The following is a 16,116-nucleotide window of genomic DNA, read 5'->3' as shown; positions in this document are numbered from 1 at the left end:
AGTGGTCTCACACAACGATCAGCTCAGACCTCACTTTCACTGGGACCCTCCTTGTGGAGTCACATATTTGAATTATTGCATCAAGAAGGCTGTAACGGAAAAGATGTCCATGAGAAAGTAATGTGAAGCCAATATGCAAACACGAGAGTGATTGGAAACGACCATAAAATCATCAGGCTATTGACAGCTGGGGAAATTCCACATGCCAAGCAAATCAACTGCAAGGAAATATGAGAGGCTTGAGGTGAAAAAAATACACCTGAATCCGTAATTGAATCAGACAAGCCTCGCCGCACGGAGAACTCTGCTGGTCACCAGGATGCAAAGCAAACGCCGGGTTACCAGACGCGCGTTTATCAGCCACAGTGATTTATTGAGTGCTTTAATAATACAAGTGTACATCAACTGATCCACAGTCAAAAGTGGCAGGTCCCTAAGAAATTTACAAGCACTTTAAGTAAATCAAAATACATATTATTTTGTTCAATCCAGCAGTCTTCTGTGTGGGGACAGAAGGCTAGTGATAAACAGAGTCTCAGTAATGCACAGTGATTCTGATTGAAGCTTTTGTACAAAAATCTGGTTCCCAGTAGCATGCACCCACCGATAAAGACTTCAGTACAAAAAACTTAACCCTAAGCATTACATTGAAGTAGAAACGAGATAGAATTCTGAATTCGTGTTTTCCCGAAGATCACAGGAAGGGAAAAAGGATCCAAAGAAAACGAACAACAAAATAACAGAACCACACAGGAATACGAAGCTTTGAAAGAAAGCTCATATTATTACAGATCTGACATTGTTTGCACTGAAAACAAAAGTTCCCAGCCACGTGGAGGTGGGATTAAAAAAAAACAAACCCAGATCTTTCAAGTTAATAGAAATTAAACAGGGAATAAAACGGGAAGGGGTGGGGGGCAAAGGAAAGGGAGGGTGGGGGATGGATGACATTCCATCACAAAACGGTTCAAAAGGTGATAAAAATAAGACAAGCAGAGCCGAGGTGCGGGGCCCCGATGCACTTGGTGAGTGTGCCGCGGGCCAGGGCCCTATGTGGCGTACCGCTTGGTCCACTGCCTGGCCATCCGGTCGTGCTCCGCCCTGTTGGTCATGTACTGTGTGGCGATGCTACCCACCAGCGGGTCAGCTGGAAAGGAAGCAGAGTCAGAGGTCAGTCAACACCAGCAGCTTGGCCTCTTCAAAGCCGGGGAAGAGAGGAGTGTCTGGAAAGCTGGCCCTGGCTCAAGGCGTGGGCAGGGAGGCGAGATGCTGCGCCCTGGAACAAGGTCACCTTCGCCATGACCTGCAAGTGACCTGCCCCGGAGACCGCATCTCACCCCCGCCGCCCGAGGAGCACCTACCTGTGCTCTGACTGCTGCCTCTTGTCACGTCTCCGGATGAGCGTGACTCTCTCTGTCCCCACCATACATATGCTTCTCCCCCTCTTCCTCCCCTGGTTTTCAGGTAGATGTTTATTTCACAGAGAAGATGCAGGTGGGCTGTGGGCGGGGCCTGCAGGGTCCTGGATACGATCCCCTGGGGGAAGGGGGCGGGGGAAGGCTGGCCAACTCCCTGACCTGGGTTATTGCCCAGGCAGGGGTCCAGCAGCAGGTTAGTGACCCGCTGACACAGGGCGACAGGCTTCTTCTGCCTCTATATTAGGGAATATCAAAGCCACAGAGCTCTCTACTACATAAACAGCGATCGACGTTAGTCACAGCTAACCCTCACTGACCTACCACGTCCTAAAACTTTAACACGGGAGGGCTGGCACGGGATGAAACTGTAGCCTAAGGATGGGGGTCGTCAGGGCTGGAGCTGGGCCCTGACTGCAGGTCTCCCGGGACACTGCTCCACCCAGGCGGGATCAACGGTTAATGAAAACAATTCAAAGCAACTACAAAAAAAACGTAATTTAGGTTTCTGGAAATCCCAGAATCCACCCGTCTCCCTCCATTCTCTAATCTCACTTCTTCCCTGAGTTTTATTTCCTGTATTTTTGGTGTTGAGAATTTGAGTGTATTAGAGCACGTGGATAAGAAAGAACCAAAAGGGAAAAGGAAAAATATTAGCAAAAGCTAACGTTAAATATGAAAAAAAGAAAATAGATAAAGAATATGGAAGTGGGTTTGTGGTCTAATGCCACCTCGTAACTCGGGAAGATGCTGAGAGTCTGCTAAGACCCAGTAAGACATCCAAGGTCACACCTTCGCGATAACCAAGGTGTAACAGGAAGTCCACCTTTTAGTGATCTGCTGCTGCTGAGGATAACAAAGCTTGTGAAAGTCCTCCCGACAAGACTTTGCTTTTATTTTTTAAATTTTGTTACAGTTCTAACATTATATTACGCCACGTTTTTTTTTTTTTTCCTTTTTTGCGGTACGCGGGCCTCTCACTGTTGTGACCTCTCCCGTTGCGGAGCACAGGCTCCGGACGCGCAGGCTCAGCGGCCATGGCTCACGGGCCCAGCCGCTCCGCGGCATGTGGGATCTTCCCGGACCGGGGCACGAACCCGTGTCCCCCGCATCGGCAGGCGGACTCTCAACCACTGCGCCACCAGGGAAGCCCACGCCATGTTTTTTTGTTTGTTTGTTTTTTCTTTTTTGTTTTCTGGCTGTGCTAAGAGGCTTGTTGGAACTTAGTTCCCTGACCAGGGATCCAACCTGGGCCCCCTGCAGGGGAAGCGCCGAATCCTAACCACTGGACCGCCAGGGGAGTCCCCAAGACTTGCTTAAGTTTTAACAAACCTCACTTAAGTTTTCTTGGACTTGTGCTAAGCTTGTTACAATTATTCTAGGGAGAGGCCAGTTTCTTATATTCACTTACATCACAAACAATGATAGTCAATGGGTGTGTTCGGAATGTCTGCCTCTCTGCCTACGCTGGGATTCTTGTCCTTCACTTGCCAAATGGTGAAACTCTATCACTTCAACTAACGGAGCCAGGGTTCAAGATGACTGAAATCAGCAGTACCAGATGTAGACACTAAACACCTGGGATTGGCAAGATATTTTAAAAAAAATGCTGTCTTTCAGTTCAGACTATAGAGTCTAAAAAGGGCCAAAGACAGGTCTGAGTCACATTTCTCTACCTTTGAAACAAATCATCTTGTTTCAGTTTCTGGAATGCAAAGCCTTAGGGTGGTACTTGGGCACTTTCAACAGAGCTTACATCTACATCGCTCAAGACCGCTGTTGGGTCAAACACACTCTACATTAGTGATGTGCGCTGAAGAGCCATCTGTACTCCCTGACTTAACTGGTCGAGGTAAAGGACAGGTTTAATGTCAGAAGAATGACCAGGGACATGAATGTTCTAGGGCAAATCTACCCTCTGAGCAAATCTACCCACTGAGAGTGGGCATACTGGGAACAAGAGTCTGCTGTTTCAGCGCAAAGGAGGGAGAGGGAGAAGGAGACAGCGGAGTGGGAAAAGCATCTATACTATTTCAACAGGGGCAGAGGGGAAAACCTCAAAAACACGGTAGGGTGTTCTTGATAAAACTCACATGCGTTGTGCAGACATTTTTTGGTACGCTTAAATCATTAGCAGTAAATTCCTCTGAGTTCCTTTTATAATACCTTTTCAAGTTCGATTTTGAAAAGAGAAATATTTTTCCATCTGCAACATTATACATGCTAAATATAAAAATAATAATTAACAATTTCAAAACATCACTTCACACAGTACACAGGACAGAAAGTTGTAAGTGAAAACCGTTTGCAAATTCACTGAGAGAAGTACTGTTAACATTTTGACTTACATCTTCCCAGACTTCTTTTCTAAACATACAATTGAAAAAAAAGATCATAGTCTGCTTTTGGAACCTTTTAAAAAACTCACTGTATGGTGAATAACTTTTTATATCAATAATTATATCCTACTTGATCATTTTTATTTGACTTAAGTTTTTAATTGAAGTATAACTGACTTATATTACTATATTAGTTTCAGGTGTACAACACAGTAATTTGATAATTTTATAGATTATACTCCATACAAAGTTCTTATAAAACACTGACTATATTTCCTGCACATCATTTAAAATATTAACCTGAATTAATAACCAGTCTTCTGTTTAGAGACATTTGGGTTCTTTCCTTTTTTTTTTTTTCTGCTTTATAAACAATGCTGTGAAGAACATTATTGTGTGAGCATCTTTGTAAATTTATGCAAATCTTAAATTTAAAGTGTTAATGAAGGAATAAAGGTATAAAATGAAGGAATTTAAAAATCATGTGTTATCAATCAAATAGTTCTTAAATGCTAAAATGTTTTGTTGAACAGAAAAAAGTTAAGACTACCAGTAAATGAATAGAAACTATGCAATAAATGTATATCCAATGATCATTGCAGTGAATTTAGTGGAATGAGATACTCCTTTTGTAGTATATTTATAATTATGACTTGAAGTAAGATTGAATCTTGTTATTGGGCTTCACATTTCCTGGATACAGATACGCCAGGGATGAAATAACGATGACGGGTGACACATCTTCTTCCTCCTTCTCCTCTACTTTCCTGTCTGACCTCTGCTTCCCTACACAGCGCCAGGCGCCTGAACAGCAAGCATGGTTATTTGCAAGTGAGTGAAAGGTGATCTCAGTGCTCTGCCCCCTCCCCTTTTTTGGAGATTCGTGTTATGCGCACCTTTGATTCCAGAAGAGAAAGGCTCAGGCGACTCCTGCAACCCCATCTGAAGGCTCACCTCTCCGTGACGGGGGCTATACTGGAAACATTGGAAACCAGAAGGGTTCATAGCCCGTCCAGGAAAGGAGGGAGAACGGACTTGAGGATATGGGGAGGGGGAAGGGTGAGCTGTGACAAAGCGAGAGAGAGGCATGGACATATATACACTACCAAACGTAAGGTAGATAGCTAGTGGGAAGCAGCCACATAGCACGGGGAGATCAGCTCGGTGCTTTGTGACCGCCTGGAGGGGTGGGATAGGGAGGGTGGGAGGGAGGGAGACGCAAGAGGGAAGAGATATGAGAACATATGTATATGTATAACTGATTCACTTTGTTATAAAGCAGAAACTAACACACCATTGTAAAGCAATTATACCCCAATAAAGATGTTAAAAGAAAAAAAAAGACTAAAGGGGGTAAGAAGCAGCTACGTGGTTAGAGGGAGTGGAGAACGACGGGCAGATGGCCGAGCCGCCCAGTGACTCCATTTGCAAGGCCAAGGAACATTCTCTCTTGGCTGGTAGGTGGTATGGGAGAAATCACACGGCAGAGAAATGCGGACTCCCTTTTCTTAAGACAACACATATATTCTCAAAGAAACACAGACAAAACCAGTCCAGTATGATGGAAAAGGGGGTGCGCTCCGGGTCCAGACTGCCTGCCTTTGTACCTCGGTTCCACCGATAACTGTGTCAGGTCAGGCAAAGGACTTAACTTCTCCGTGCCTCGGTTTTCTCAACTGCAAAATGAAGTTGCTATAGTTGTTGTTATAAGAATGAAATGAACTGCTCTATAGTTGTTATAAGAATGAAATGAACTGATTATTGTCAGGCACATACAAAACTTCTGCTATCATTTTCAAAATGAAGACAGGAAAATGAATATTCATGTGCATCTTAGAAGAAATATAAATCTTATTGTCCTCTTGAAGACATTCTCTTCAGATAAAATCCATAAAATCCAAAGTCTTTAGCATGTAATTATTAGAGAAATGCAAATCAAAACTACAATGAGGTATCACCTCACACCGGTCAGAATGACCACCATCAAAAAATCGACAAACAATAAATGCTGGAGAGGGTGTGGAGAAAAGGGAACCCTCTTGCACTGTTGGTGGGAATGTGAATTGATACAGCCATTGTGGAGAACAGTATGGAGGTTCCTCAAATAACTATAACTACAGCTACCATATGATCCAGCAATCCCACTACTGGGCATATATCTGGAGAAAACCATGGTTCAAAAGAATACATGCACCCCAATGTTCACAGCAGTACTATTCACGATACCCAAGATGTGGAAGCAACCTAAACGTCCATTGACAGATGAATGGATAAAGAAGATGTGGTACATATATACAATGGAATATTACTCAGCCATAAAAAAGAATGAAATAATGCCATGTGCGGCCACATGGATGGACCTAGAGATTATCATACTAAATGAAGTAAGTCAGACAAAGACAAATATCATATGATGCCATTTCTATGTGGAATCTAAAATATGACACAAATGAACTTATCTATGAAACAGAAACAGACTCACAGACACAGAGAAAAGACTTGTGGTTGCCAAGGGGGAGGATGATAGGGGAGGGATGAATTAGGAGGCTGGGTTAGCAGAGGCAAACTATTATATATAAAATAGATAAACAACAAGGTCCTACTGTAGAGCACAGGGAACTATATTCAATATCCTGTGATAAACCATAATGGAAAAGAATGTGAAAAAGAAATGTGTGTATATATATGTAACTGAATCATTTGCTGTACACCTGAAATTAACACAACACTGTAATGCAACTATACTTCAATAAAATAAATTAAACAAAAACAAAACCAACAAAGTCCTTAGCATGGCTCCCAAGAGCATCATGATCTAAGACCTAATCTTTCCAGCCTTCTCCACCCATGCTTTAAACCAGAATTAACAACTCGCAGCTTCTCCAATAAGCCCTCCAATAAGCTCTCTGCACCGTTGCTTCTGCGACGTCCTTTGCCTGATGGGCTGCTACGAATTTCTCAACATTTCGCTCAGGCATAGCCTCCTTGGGGATGCTTCTAGGGGCTTTGTAGCAGGCTTATGTGTCCCATTTCTGTTTTGTCTGTTCGCACCTCTATCACTGTGCTGAGAACGCTGCCTTTCAGTTGTCTGTCTGCTGTACAGTCTACATTTCCCATGGGGCTGGAGCCCACGCGTTCAGTCATTCGTCAACTATCACTGAGTCCCTACTATGTTCTAGGTCCTGCAGAACTAGTGCTAAATAAGCAAACTCCTGCCCTCATGGGACTCTGCCTGGGTCCCTCTGTCTCCGTTTCCCTCTCGTTAACCTCATGTTTACTGCGATGTATGAATGGATAGAAGAACGTAAGACAAGTAAGTAAGGAACACGCAAAATAACAGCCAGAAAGAGCAGTTACTCCATAAGGCAGGTGTCCCTCTGTAGCACTATATGCTGGCTCATCACAGAAGTTTCTTCTCTACACATGACTAGCAAGTCAGTAAAGGGGACCTGATGGAGAGTGTGACAGCTTTCTTGTCTTTTTTTTAAAACTTATTTATTTTTTAATTTTTTTGTATATAAGCAGGAATCCTCCCTCCCTCCCTCCCTCCCTCCCTTTCTGGCTGCGTTGGGTCTTCGTTGCTGTGCACGCGGGCTTTCTCTAGTTGTGGCGAGAGGGGGCTACTCTTTGTTGCGGTGCGCGGGCTTCTCATTGTGGTGGCTTCTCTTGTTGTGGAGCACGGGCTCTAGGCTCACAGGCTTCAGTAGTCGTGGCACGCAGGCTCAGCAGTTGCGGCTCGTGGGCTCTAGAACGCAGACTCAGTAGTTGTGGCGCACGGGCTTAGTTGTTCCGCGGCATGTGGGGTCTTCCCGGACCAGGGCTCGAACCCATGTCCCCTGCACTGGCAGGCGGATTCTTAACCATTGTGCCACCAGGGAGGTCCTAACTTAATTATTTTCTTATTGAACTTTGTGGTTAGCACTTTGCCATTTCTTGGATTCTTCGAGGCTATAAACACCGCTTCTCCAGCTGTCCCACCATCGCCATGATGAGCACTTACTCACCAAGTCACTGGAGGCTTTCTGTGGGTCTGCCTTGCCATGAGGAATAGCTCTTTTTTGTGTCTTTCATGGAACTTTTCTTCCATGGTTTGGTTTAGCCTAGTTTTATTTAAATCTTCTATAAAATTAAAAAGTAACTGATGCTCATTATAATAAATTCAAATAACAAAGAAGCATGTATGACGTAAAGAATACGATCTTCTTCCCTTCAATTTCCCACCATCTCAAGGTAACTGCTGTTAATGGTTGGATGCTCACTCCTCCAGACTGTTTTCTTTATTTATATTTAAACCCAATGGGAATCACATGATTCTGCAACTTGCAACTTTCCTCTGGGCCAATATACAGTAGTTGTGTTTCTAAGATACTAGAAATAGACCTAGCTTATTACTTTTAATAATTATAGGGCATTCCTTTGCACAGTTATTCAGCTTTCATTTTTCCATCCCCTACTGATGCACATTTATTGATACATTAGATCTGATTTTTTGCTATCAGGACTAGTATCACCATCTTGTATACATCTTTGAGCACAGGTTTGTGTCGTTCTGGAGGGTAGATTCTTCTAGGTGACGGTATTGGGCCAGAGAGTACAGTACACATTTAAACTTTTTGCCAAATACTGCCAAACGGCCCTTCAATAAAAGGATGTACAATTTATCCTATTTCTGGACATTCTCCCTAACACTGCATTACCAGTCTTTAAAAACTGTTTTTGTCAAGGTAACCAAAAAAAAAAAAAAAAAAAAAAAAATCCCTGTCGTTGTATCTGGATATAATTTGATGTCTGCTGAGGTTTAACATAGTCTTGTGTTTGTTCGCCATTTGTATTTCTTCTCCTGTGACGTGCTTGTTCACGCCTTTTGCCTATTGTTTCCTTACTATCATGAAGGAGTATTTTATATATTATAAATATTAAGCATGCACTGGAGGTTCGGCTTTGGCCTCAGTATTCAGCCAAAATTGCTTTAGTCTTTGGAGGACTGAACAGACAAATGCCTCCTTTGATGTTATTTTGAGCTTTGCTGAACTTGGGGAGATCAAAGATCAGGTTACCATCATATTGAATAAATACAGATCATCTTTTGGATTATTACTAATACCTGAATACTGGTTTTAAAAATATTGGTAAGCATGATGAATGTTAACTTGGGACTGAAAATCTCTTTCAGTTGAAGACAAACAATATGACATACAAGGAAAAGATTTGGAACCGTCTTCACATGTATTCACACAAACGCTCAAAGTGAGACGGGAGCGCAGCTATCGTGAGGAAGAAGGCTTCTGGCACAAAACAGCCCTTACGATTGTCCACGGCAGATACTGAGAGTAAAGCACTTGTAACAACCAGTGGCTGCTGGCAGAGAAAGCAGTGCATCCAATGATCGTGTGAGTCAGGAAATGAATGCAAACATATTAGAGATAAAAATGTGAGGGCAAAAGGCTTCTGTTGGCTTCTGAAATACCCAGAAGACATCGTCTTTAAGCATTCTGCACACAGCTCCGGTTTGTGGGAGGACCTGCAGGGACACTGCACCGTGATCGCCGTGAGCCAAATCTTTTAAGTCTAGGGGGTGAGGAGGTAAGTCTTCACCTTTCTGTTACCATTAGAGAAAAAAGAAAGCTTATTGACTTCCTAGCAAAATCTCCACTAAGAGTAACCCACAGTGGGATAGACAGCCAAAGAAAAACATGCTTTTCATCAGGCGAAAACATCTGTCTAAGTCTTGCAAGTGTGCAGAGGAGTCTCCTAGCAGCTGGCAGGGCTAAGAAGTTATACTGCAACATCATCGTGACAAACTTTAAAAACATATTTAATTTTTTTCATGAAATTAAAAAAAAAATTTTTTTTTGGCCGCTCAGCTTGTGGGATCTTAGTTCTCCAACCAGGGATTGGATTGAACCTGGGCCACGGCCGTGAAAGCGTGGCGTCCTGACCACTGGGCCACCAGGGGGTTCCCTCTAATTTTTAATAATAATATTATAGTATTACTTAAATTCTTAAAACAAAATTTCATATTTATTCTTGTATCTCAGAAGATCACTTTATGGTGGGAACATTCAACATTGCCTTAGGTTGTTTATTGGGTTTAATGCTGGCTGTTCAGTATTCAGCCAGAAATAAATTCAGTGCACCTCTAAGGAAAATACTATTTATCTATTATATGTGGAGGAAATACTTTCTCCCAGTCTTTTGTCCTTTAACTTAGTTTATAATGTCTCTTGCCATTACAAGTTTAACGTTTTTCAGTAACTAAATAAGTCAATCTTTCCTTAGTATTTTTTAGTGTGATGTCATGTGTATTTGACAAAGGCCTTCTCCACTCCAGTATTTCAGAAGTATTCTCCTACATTGACATACAGTAACCGTCTGTGCAATGCTAGCTTTATCACACAGACGATTCCCATACGTATCTGGACCTGATTCTGTACTTGATATTCTTGCATCCGATTAATTTGTCTTTTGCTTTATTTACTCCTAGTTTCTTGCTACTGTCTTACAGTGTGTTTGATATCTGGTAGGATGAGTTCTCACGCGTCCCCATTTCTTTCCTTCACTAAAGTTTTACTTGGAGAACTGTCATCTTGAGGCTGAGACTTGGAGCAATGAAAGCTAGGTCACCCCAGGGTATAGGAATTTCATGTCTCTTTGAAGAATGTTATCAAGATTGAGGAATGACTGAATTCCTCAGGGTCTACTAATTAAAAATCAAGTGAGTAGGACAAAGTTAAGGTTTTTTTGTAGTTTGGAATGTGGGGAAACCAGACCATTAATTATAGGCCTAACCCAGACCAGAAAGGTTGTTAAGTACCCTGGAAAAAAAAAAAAATCACATATACATAGAGTGTGTGTGTGCCTGCGTGTGATGCTCGTGGCTCATAAAGCGATTTAGGGAGAACGTTACCATGCCTATGATTTAAACCAAGTGGTGGATGTTATCCAACTAGATTTAACTTCGAAAATGCTAAATAAAACTGCGTATCAGTCTAGCAAGATATGCTATTACCTGAGAATTAATAACTAGCGATGCTAAAAGAGGAATCAAGTACCCCAACTTCTAAAGAGACATTAATACCTTCCTCAGGACTCGCTAAGAGAAGAGGAGCTGGGGGGCTTCCCTGGTGGCACAGGGGTTAAGAATCCGCCTGCCGATGCAGGGGACACGGGTTCGAGCCCTGGTCCGGGAAGATCCCACATGCCACGGAGCAACTAAGCCCATGCGCCACAACTACTGAAGCCCACACGCCTAGAGCCTGTGTTCTGCAACGAGAGAAGCCACTGCAATGAAAAGCCTGCGCACCGCAATGAAGAGTAGCTCCCGCTCGCCGCGACTCGAGAAAGCCCGTGCGCAGCAACGAAGACGCAACACAGCCAAAAAAAAAAAAAAAAAAAAAAAGAAGAAACACAGCCATTCTTAAATATTAAATTACATAAAGTTACAATTAAGTAATTTATACAGGTAATCAATACTTAAAACTTATCATTTCTTAATTATTTTACGGCTATTATTATTTATCGTCATAGTTTTTTTTAAGGTCTTTTCTATCCGTATGGTGGAAAAACACCATGTGCTACTGTGCATCTTGTCCCGATTACACACTCGGGAAGGTCACATAAGTAGCTTGAAATCAGCAAATGCTACAAATTAGGACTTGATTTACTGTTTTGCTGATTGTCTGTGGTTAAGAAAGTGATGGAGAAAATGCTAATAGTGCAGATCAAACTTAAAAGTGTATCATGTCTAGATCCTTACACAGTGAAGAGCATAAAAACTGGAGGATATATTCTTCCAGCACACGAGACCATTATCTGATTCAGAAAGAAGTTGCTCATGACACTAACCAGTGAAGTTCTGACACGCTTCTTCTTTGTTTTACTTTGGTCTTAGTTCGTAACTATGTACGAAAATATCGCCCAACATTCCTGTTAGAACCACACTCATTTGCTAAAAGTCACTGTAAGTCTTCTGAGAATGAATCAGCTACATGGAATTTGCAGTAAAGAGAACTGTATATTTTATTATCTGTAAACTGTGTACATTTTTACATCAGTAAAATGTATAACAAATCTATGTACGTACATATGGGCATACAACCACCCCTTCTAGCCACTGCCCATTTCAAAGTTACCAACGCCCATGGGGAAGGGCTTAGCCAAGGAAGCTGAGCCGGGGCTGGCTCTTCTACATCAGGGGACTGGGAAGTGAGACCTCGGACTACGGCACGTGAAGCAGCATTTTGACACCTGTCACCCAGAAGGCATGGACGGCAAGATGCTGCTTGCCAAGGAAGCAGAGAATCAGGTACAGGGATGCCGCCCTCATCCTTTACCTGATCCCACAGCCTAGGAGTCAGGCCTTGGCAAGGGAGAGAAGAGGCGTCTGAGAACCAGACCTGCCTGCTCCACCCTGACGGAGTGGAAACAGGAAATGAGATTTAAATCAGTATGAGGGGAGAGTTTAAAAACCCACAAGGCTGACTTTTCTATTAACTGAAAGTAACCCGAATGCTGCTAAATATTGTTAAGGGATAGAAGAGCAAAATTCAACTAAACGTGGTCTAAAGCAGTGAAAGAGAAAATTAAGGCCAGTCCGTATTAATGCCCCCTGAGTTGCGATGGCTCAACAAACAAGACGAATACACTGGCTACAACCTAAACTATACTGTTGATAGAATATTTTTCCAAACGTCAAAACTCGTCCTATCAGCCTACACAGCAGTGCTATGTACCCTAAATCAATGTGTGTTTTGAAATAGAAAGCGTCTGTTAGACTAGACCCATCCACAGAGCAGCACAGATGGTGCATCCCTACCGTGAAGCTACTGGATTGCAATTCCAGGCTTAGTTAAACAATAATTCCTAATGAACTCTCAGAAAATATCCTTACAGTATTGGACTTGCTTAAGGCACCAGAGATTCACACTGCTTTCTCCAAAACGTTGGGCTGGCCGAAAAGTTCGTTCGGTTTTAAGTAATAATAAAAGGCACTTTTCATTTTCACCAAGAACTTCACTGAACAACGTATTCGCTAACCAAACAAACTTTTGGGGCAACCCAATACCTCTGCAAAAAGCTATAGCTGCAGCAAGTAGGAAAGAGTCAAAGATGCTGAGATATCAAAGCTAGATTTTTTTAAAAAGCAGCTTTATTGAGATATAATTCACATCCCATATAAACCACCCATTTCTTGTGCACACTTCAGTCGTTTTTAGTACATCCACAGAGTTATACAGTCACAATCCACTTTAGAATATTTTCATCACCTCCAAAAGATACCTTGTATCCTATTCCTCTAAACCCTCCAGCCCTAGGTAGCCACTGATCTTTCTATTTACCTATTCTGGACATTTCATATAAATGGAATCATTCAACATGTGGTCTTTTGCGACTGGCTTCTCTCACAAAGCATCATGTTTTCAAGGTTCACCCATGTAACAGTACTTCATTCTCTTTTATTGCCAAATAATATTCTATTGTGTGAATATACCACATTATATTTATCCATTCCTTAGGTGGTGGACATGTGGGTTGTTTTCACCTTTTGGATACTGCGAATACCCACATGCTGCTGTGAACGTTTGTGTACAAGTTTTGCATAGATCTGTTTTCATTTCTCCTGGGTCTATACCCAGCAGTGGAATTGCTTGGTCATATGGGAACTCTATGCTTAACTGTTAGATGAACTGCCAAAATGCTGTCCAGAGAGAATTTCACATCCCTCCCCAGCAACGTGTGAGGGGTCCGATTCTCTATGTCCTCACCAACACGTGTTAGCATCTGAGGATGTCAGATTATAAAGACAGAATAGCTTACACCCATTGGCCTCTACCTACCAAGTGTCCAGTTCAAAAAATATATACCATATTCCCTACAAACCTATGCTCCTGCCAACCATGGAAAATAAATTCTCTGAAGTTGGAGTATTTTTCTCACGGTCTGTGTCTACGAGAGACCAAAGATTATCCTGATCCTGTCTTCCCTCTACTTCTAACCCTGATGGAAGTAAAAATGACAATAATCTAATGAGACTTGTTTGTAGTGCACACATTTTCTTCAATGTAAAAAAATACATTTTAATCCCACAGTCCTCAATTGTAGTCCGCCCGTTAAAAACTAGTATTCTCATGTATCGATTTCCCCCTCACACCACCTCTTTTGTTCACACTGCTATTCCGTGCGGAGAGCAGGACAGGAGATCGTGTGAGAGCGGGCGTGAACACAGCAGTTGTGCCCCAGATGCATCGCACATGTCCACAGTCTCCGCCGCATTGGGGAATCTGGACTCGAGTCCAGAGCTATAAATAACCCAGCTCAGGGCCACAGCTGGACCAGAACGTCAGTGGTGTCAGGTGACTGGATCCTTCTGTCTGCCGTTGAGGGCTGGCAGTGTGTAGTCGAGGCGGCCTGGTGAGTCACGTGGACACTGCCGCGCTGAGGAATGACTTTCCCTCAGAGTGTGGGCTTTGACTTGGGCTGAGGCCTTGCTCTAAACCTCCTCCCAACTCCTCCCTTTCCTTCAGGGTAGGCAAGGCCTCTTTTGCTTTTTTTTTTTTTTTAATTAATTTTTTTTGGAGTATAGTTGCTTTACAACGTTGTGTTAGTTTCTACTGTACAGCAAATGAATCAGCTATATGTATACATACATCCCTTCTTTTTTCGGATTTCCTTCCCACTTAGGTCACCACGGAGTATTGAGTAGAGTTCCCTGTGCTGTACGGTAGGTTCTCACTAGTTATCTATTTTACACATAGTAGTGTATATATGTCAATCCCAGTCTCCAATCCATCCCACCTTCCCTTCCCCTCCCCCCCCCCGGTAACCATACATCTTTTCTCTATGTCTGTGTCTCTATTTCTCTTTTGCAGTCTTATATCACAAAAACAGCAGAGTGTCTGGGGCACGGGAGATGACAGTTCCATATGTATTTGTGTAATAAATGAATGAACGAGTAATTCCACTGGTCAGGATGGAACTTAGTTTGTTGGAGGTATCAGGTTTCTGGCTAGACATCCTTCTTCCTTCCCATGCTTGAGCCTAAATGACATTTATCCCTATGGGATCAGCAGCTCCCCAAGTCACTGACGTGAGATAGTAAGCATTTGGGCAGCCCTGGTGCAAATTTATTTTGTGATTTAATATTTAGCTATCTCTGCTTCGAGTCTAAACCATACAATGTGAGCTACTTCCTACAACTGACCTCTTACTTTGTCTTCAAGCTTCCCTGCTATCTCCTTTTGGTCCCTGAAGCCTTCAATTCTTATTTTTTAAAATTGAGGTATACTTGATGTATAATATATAAGTTTTAGGTGTACAACATAGTGATTCCCAATTTTTAAAGGTCATATTCCATTTATAGTTATCATAAAGTATTGGCTATATCCCCTGTGTTGTATAATATATCCTTGTAGCTTATTTATTTTATACACAGTAGTGTGCACCTCTTAACCCCCTACTTTGCCCCTCCCTGCACTGGTAACCACTAGTTTATTCTCTATATCTGTGAGTCTGTTTCTTTTTTGCTATATTCACTAGTCTGTTGTATCTTTTAGGTTCCACATATAAGTATATCATACACTAACTGTATTTGTCTGACATTTCACTCAGCATAATACCCTTCAGGTCCATCCATGCTGTTGGAAATGGCAAAATTTCATTCTTTTTTATGGCTGAGCAGTGTTCCATTGTGTGTGTGTGTGTGTGTGTGTGTGTGTGTGTGTGTGTGTATCTTTATCTATATCTATACCTATATCTATATGTACATGTATATCTACCTCACATCTTCTTTACCCATTCATCTGTTGATGGACACTTGGATTGCTTCTGTATCTTGACAACTGTAAAGAATGCTGCTATGAACACTGGGGTGCATATATCTTTTCGAATTAGTGTTTTCATTTTCTTTAGATATATACACAGGAATGGAATTGCTGCATCATATGGTAGTTCTACTTTTAATTTTTTGAGGAACCTCCATACTGTTTTCCGTAGTGGCTGAACCAGTTTACATTCCCACTAATAGTGTACAAGGGTTCCCTTTTCTCTACATCCTTGCCAATATTTGTTATTTGTGGTGTTTTGGATGATAGCCATTCTGACAGGTGTAAGGTGACTCTAATTGCGGTTTTGATTTGCATTTCCCTGATGGTTGGCAATATTGAGCATCTTTTCATGTGTCTGTTGACTGTCTGTATGTCTTCTTTGGAGAAATGTCTATTTAGGTCTTCTGCCCATTTTTAACTGGGTTAATTGTTTTTTGATAGTGAGTTGTATGTACTGTTTATATATTTGGATATTAACCCCTTATAGGTCATATTATTTGTAAATATTTTCTCCCATTCAGTAGGCTGTCTTTTCGTTTT

At 42.1% G+C, this 16,116-nt stretch overlaps 1 protein-coding gene across 1 annotated transcript in view; it reads right to left on the bottom strand.

The window, feature by feature from the left end:
- Nucleotides 1-363: 363 nt before the first annotated feature.
- LOC309962612 (ubiquitin-conjugating enzyme E2 E2) overlaps nucleotides 364-16,116 on the bottom strand; it is a 354,003-nt gene continuing 338,250 nt past the window's right edge. The window contains exon 6 of the mRNA XM_082840507.1: nucleotides 364-1,147. Within this exon, the coding sequence (XP_082696633.1) occupies nucleotides 1,050-1,147 (98 nt within the window). The 3' untranslated portion in view covers nucleotides 364-1,049. The remainder of the gene's footprint in view (nucleotides 1,148-16,116) is intronic.

Source organism: Leucopleurus acutus (genome assembly GCF_964270905.1).
Source record: "Leucopleurus acutus genome assembly, chromosome: 5".
Lineage (NCBI taxonomy): Eukaryota > Metazoa > Chordata > Mammalia > Artiodactyla > Delphinidae > Leucopleurus > Leucopleurus acutus.
This window is presented reverse-complemented; position numbering and strand designations above follow the sequence as displayed.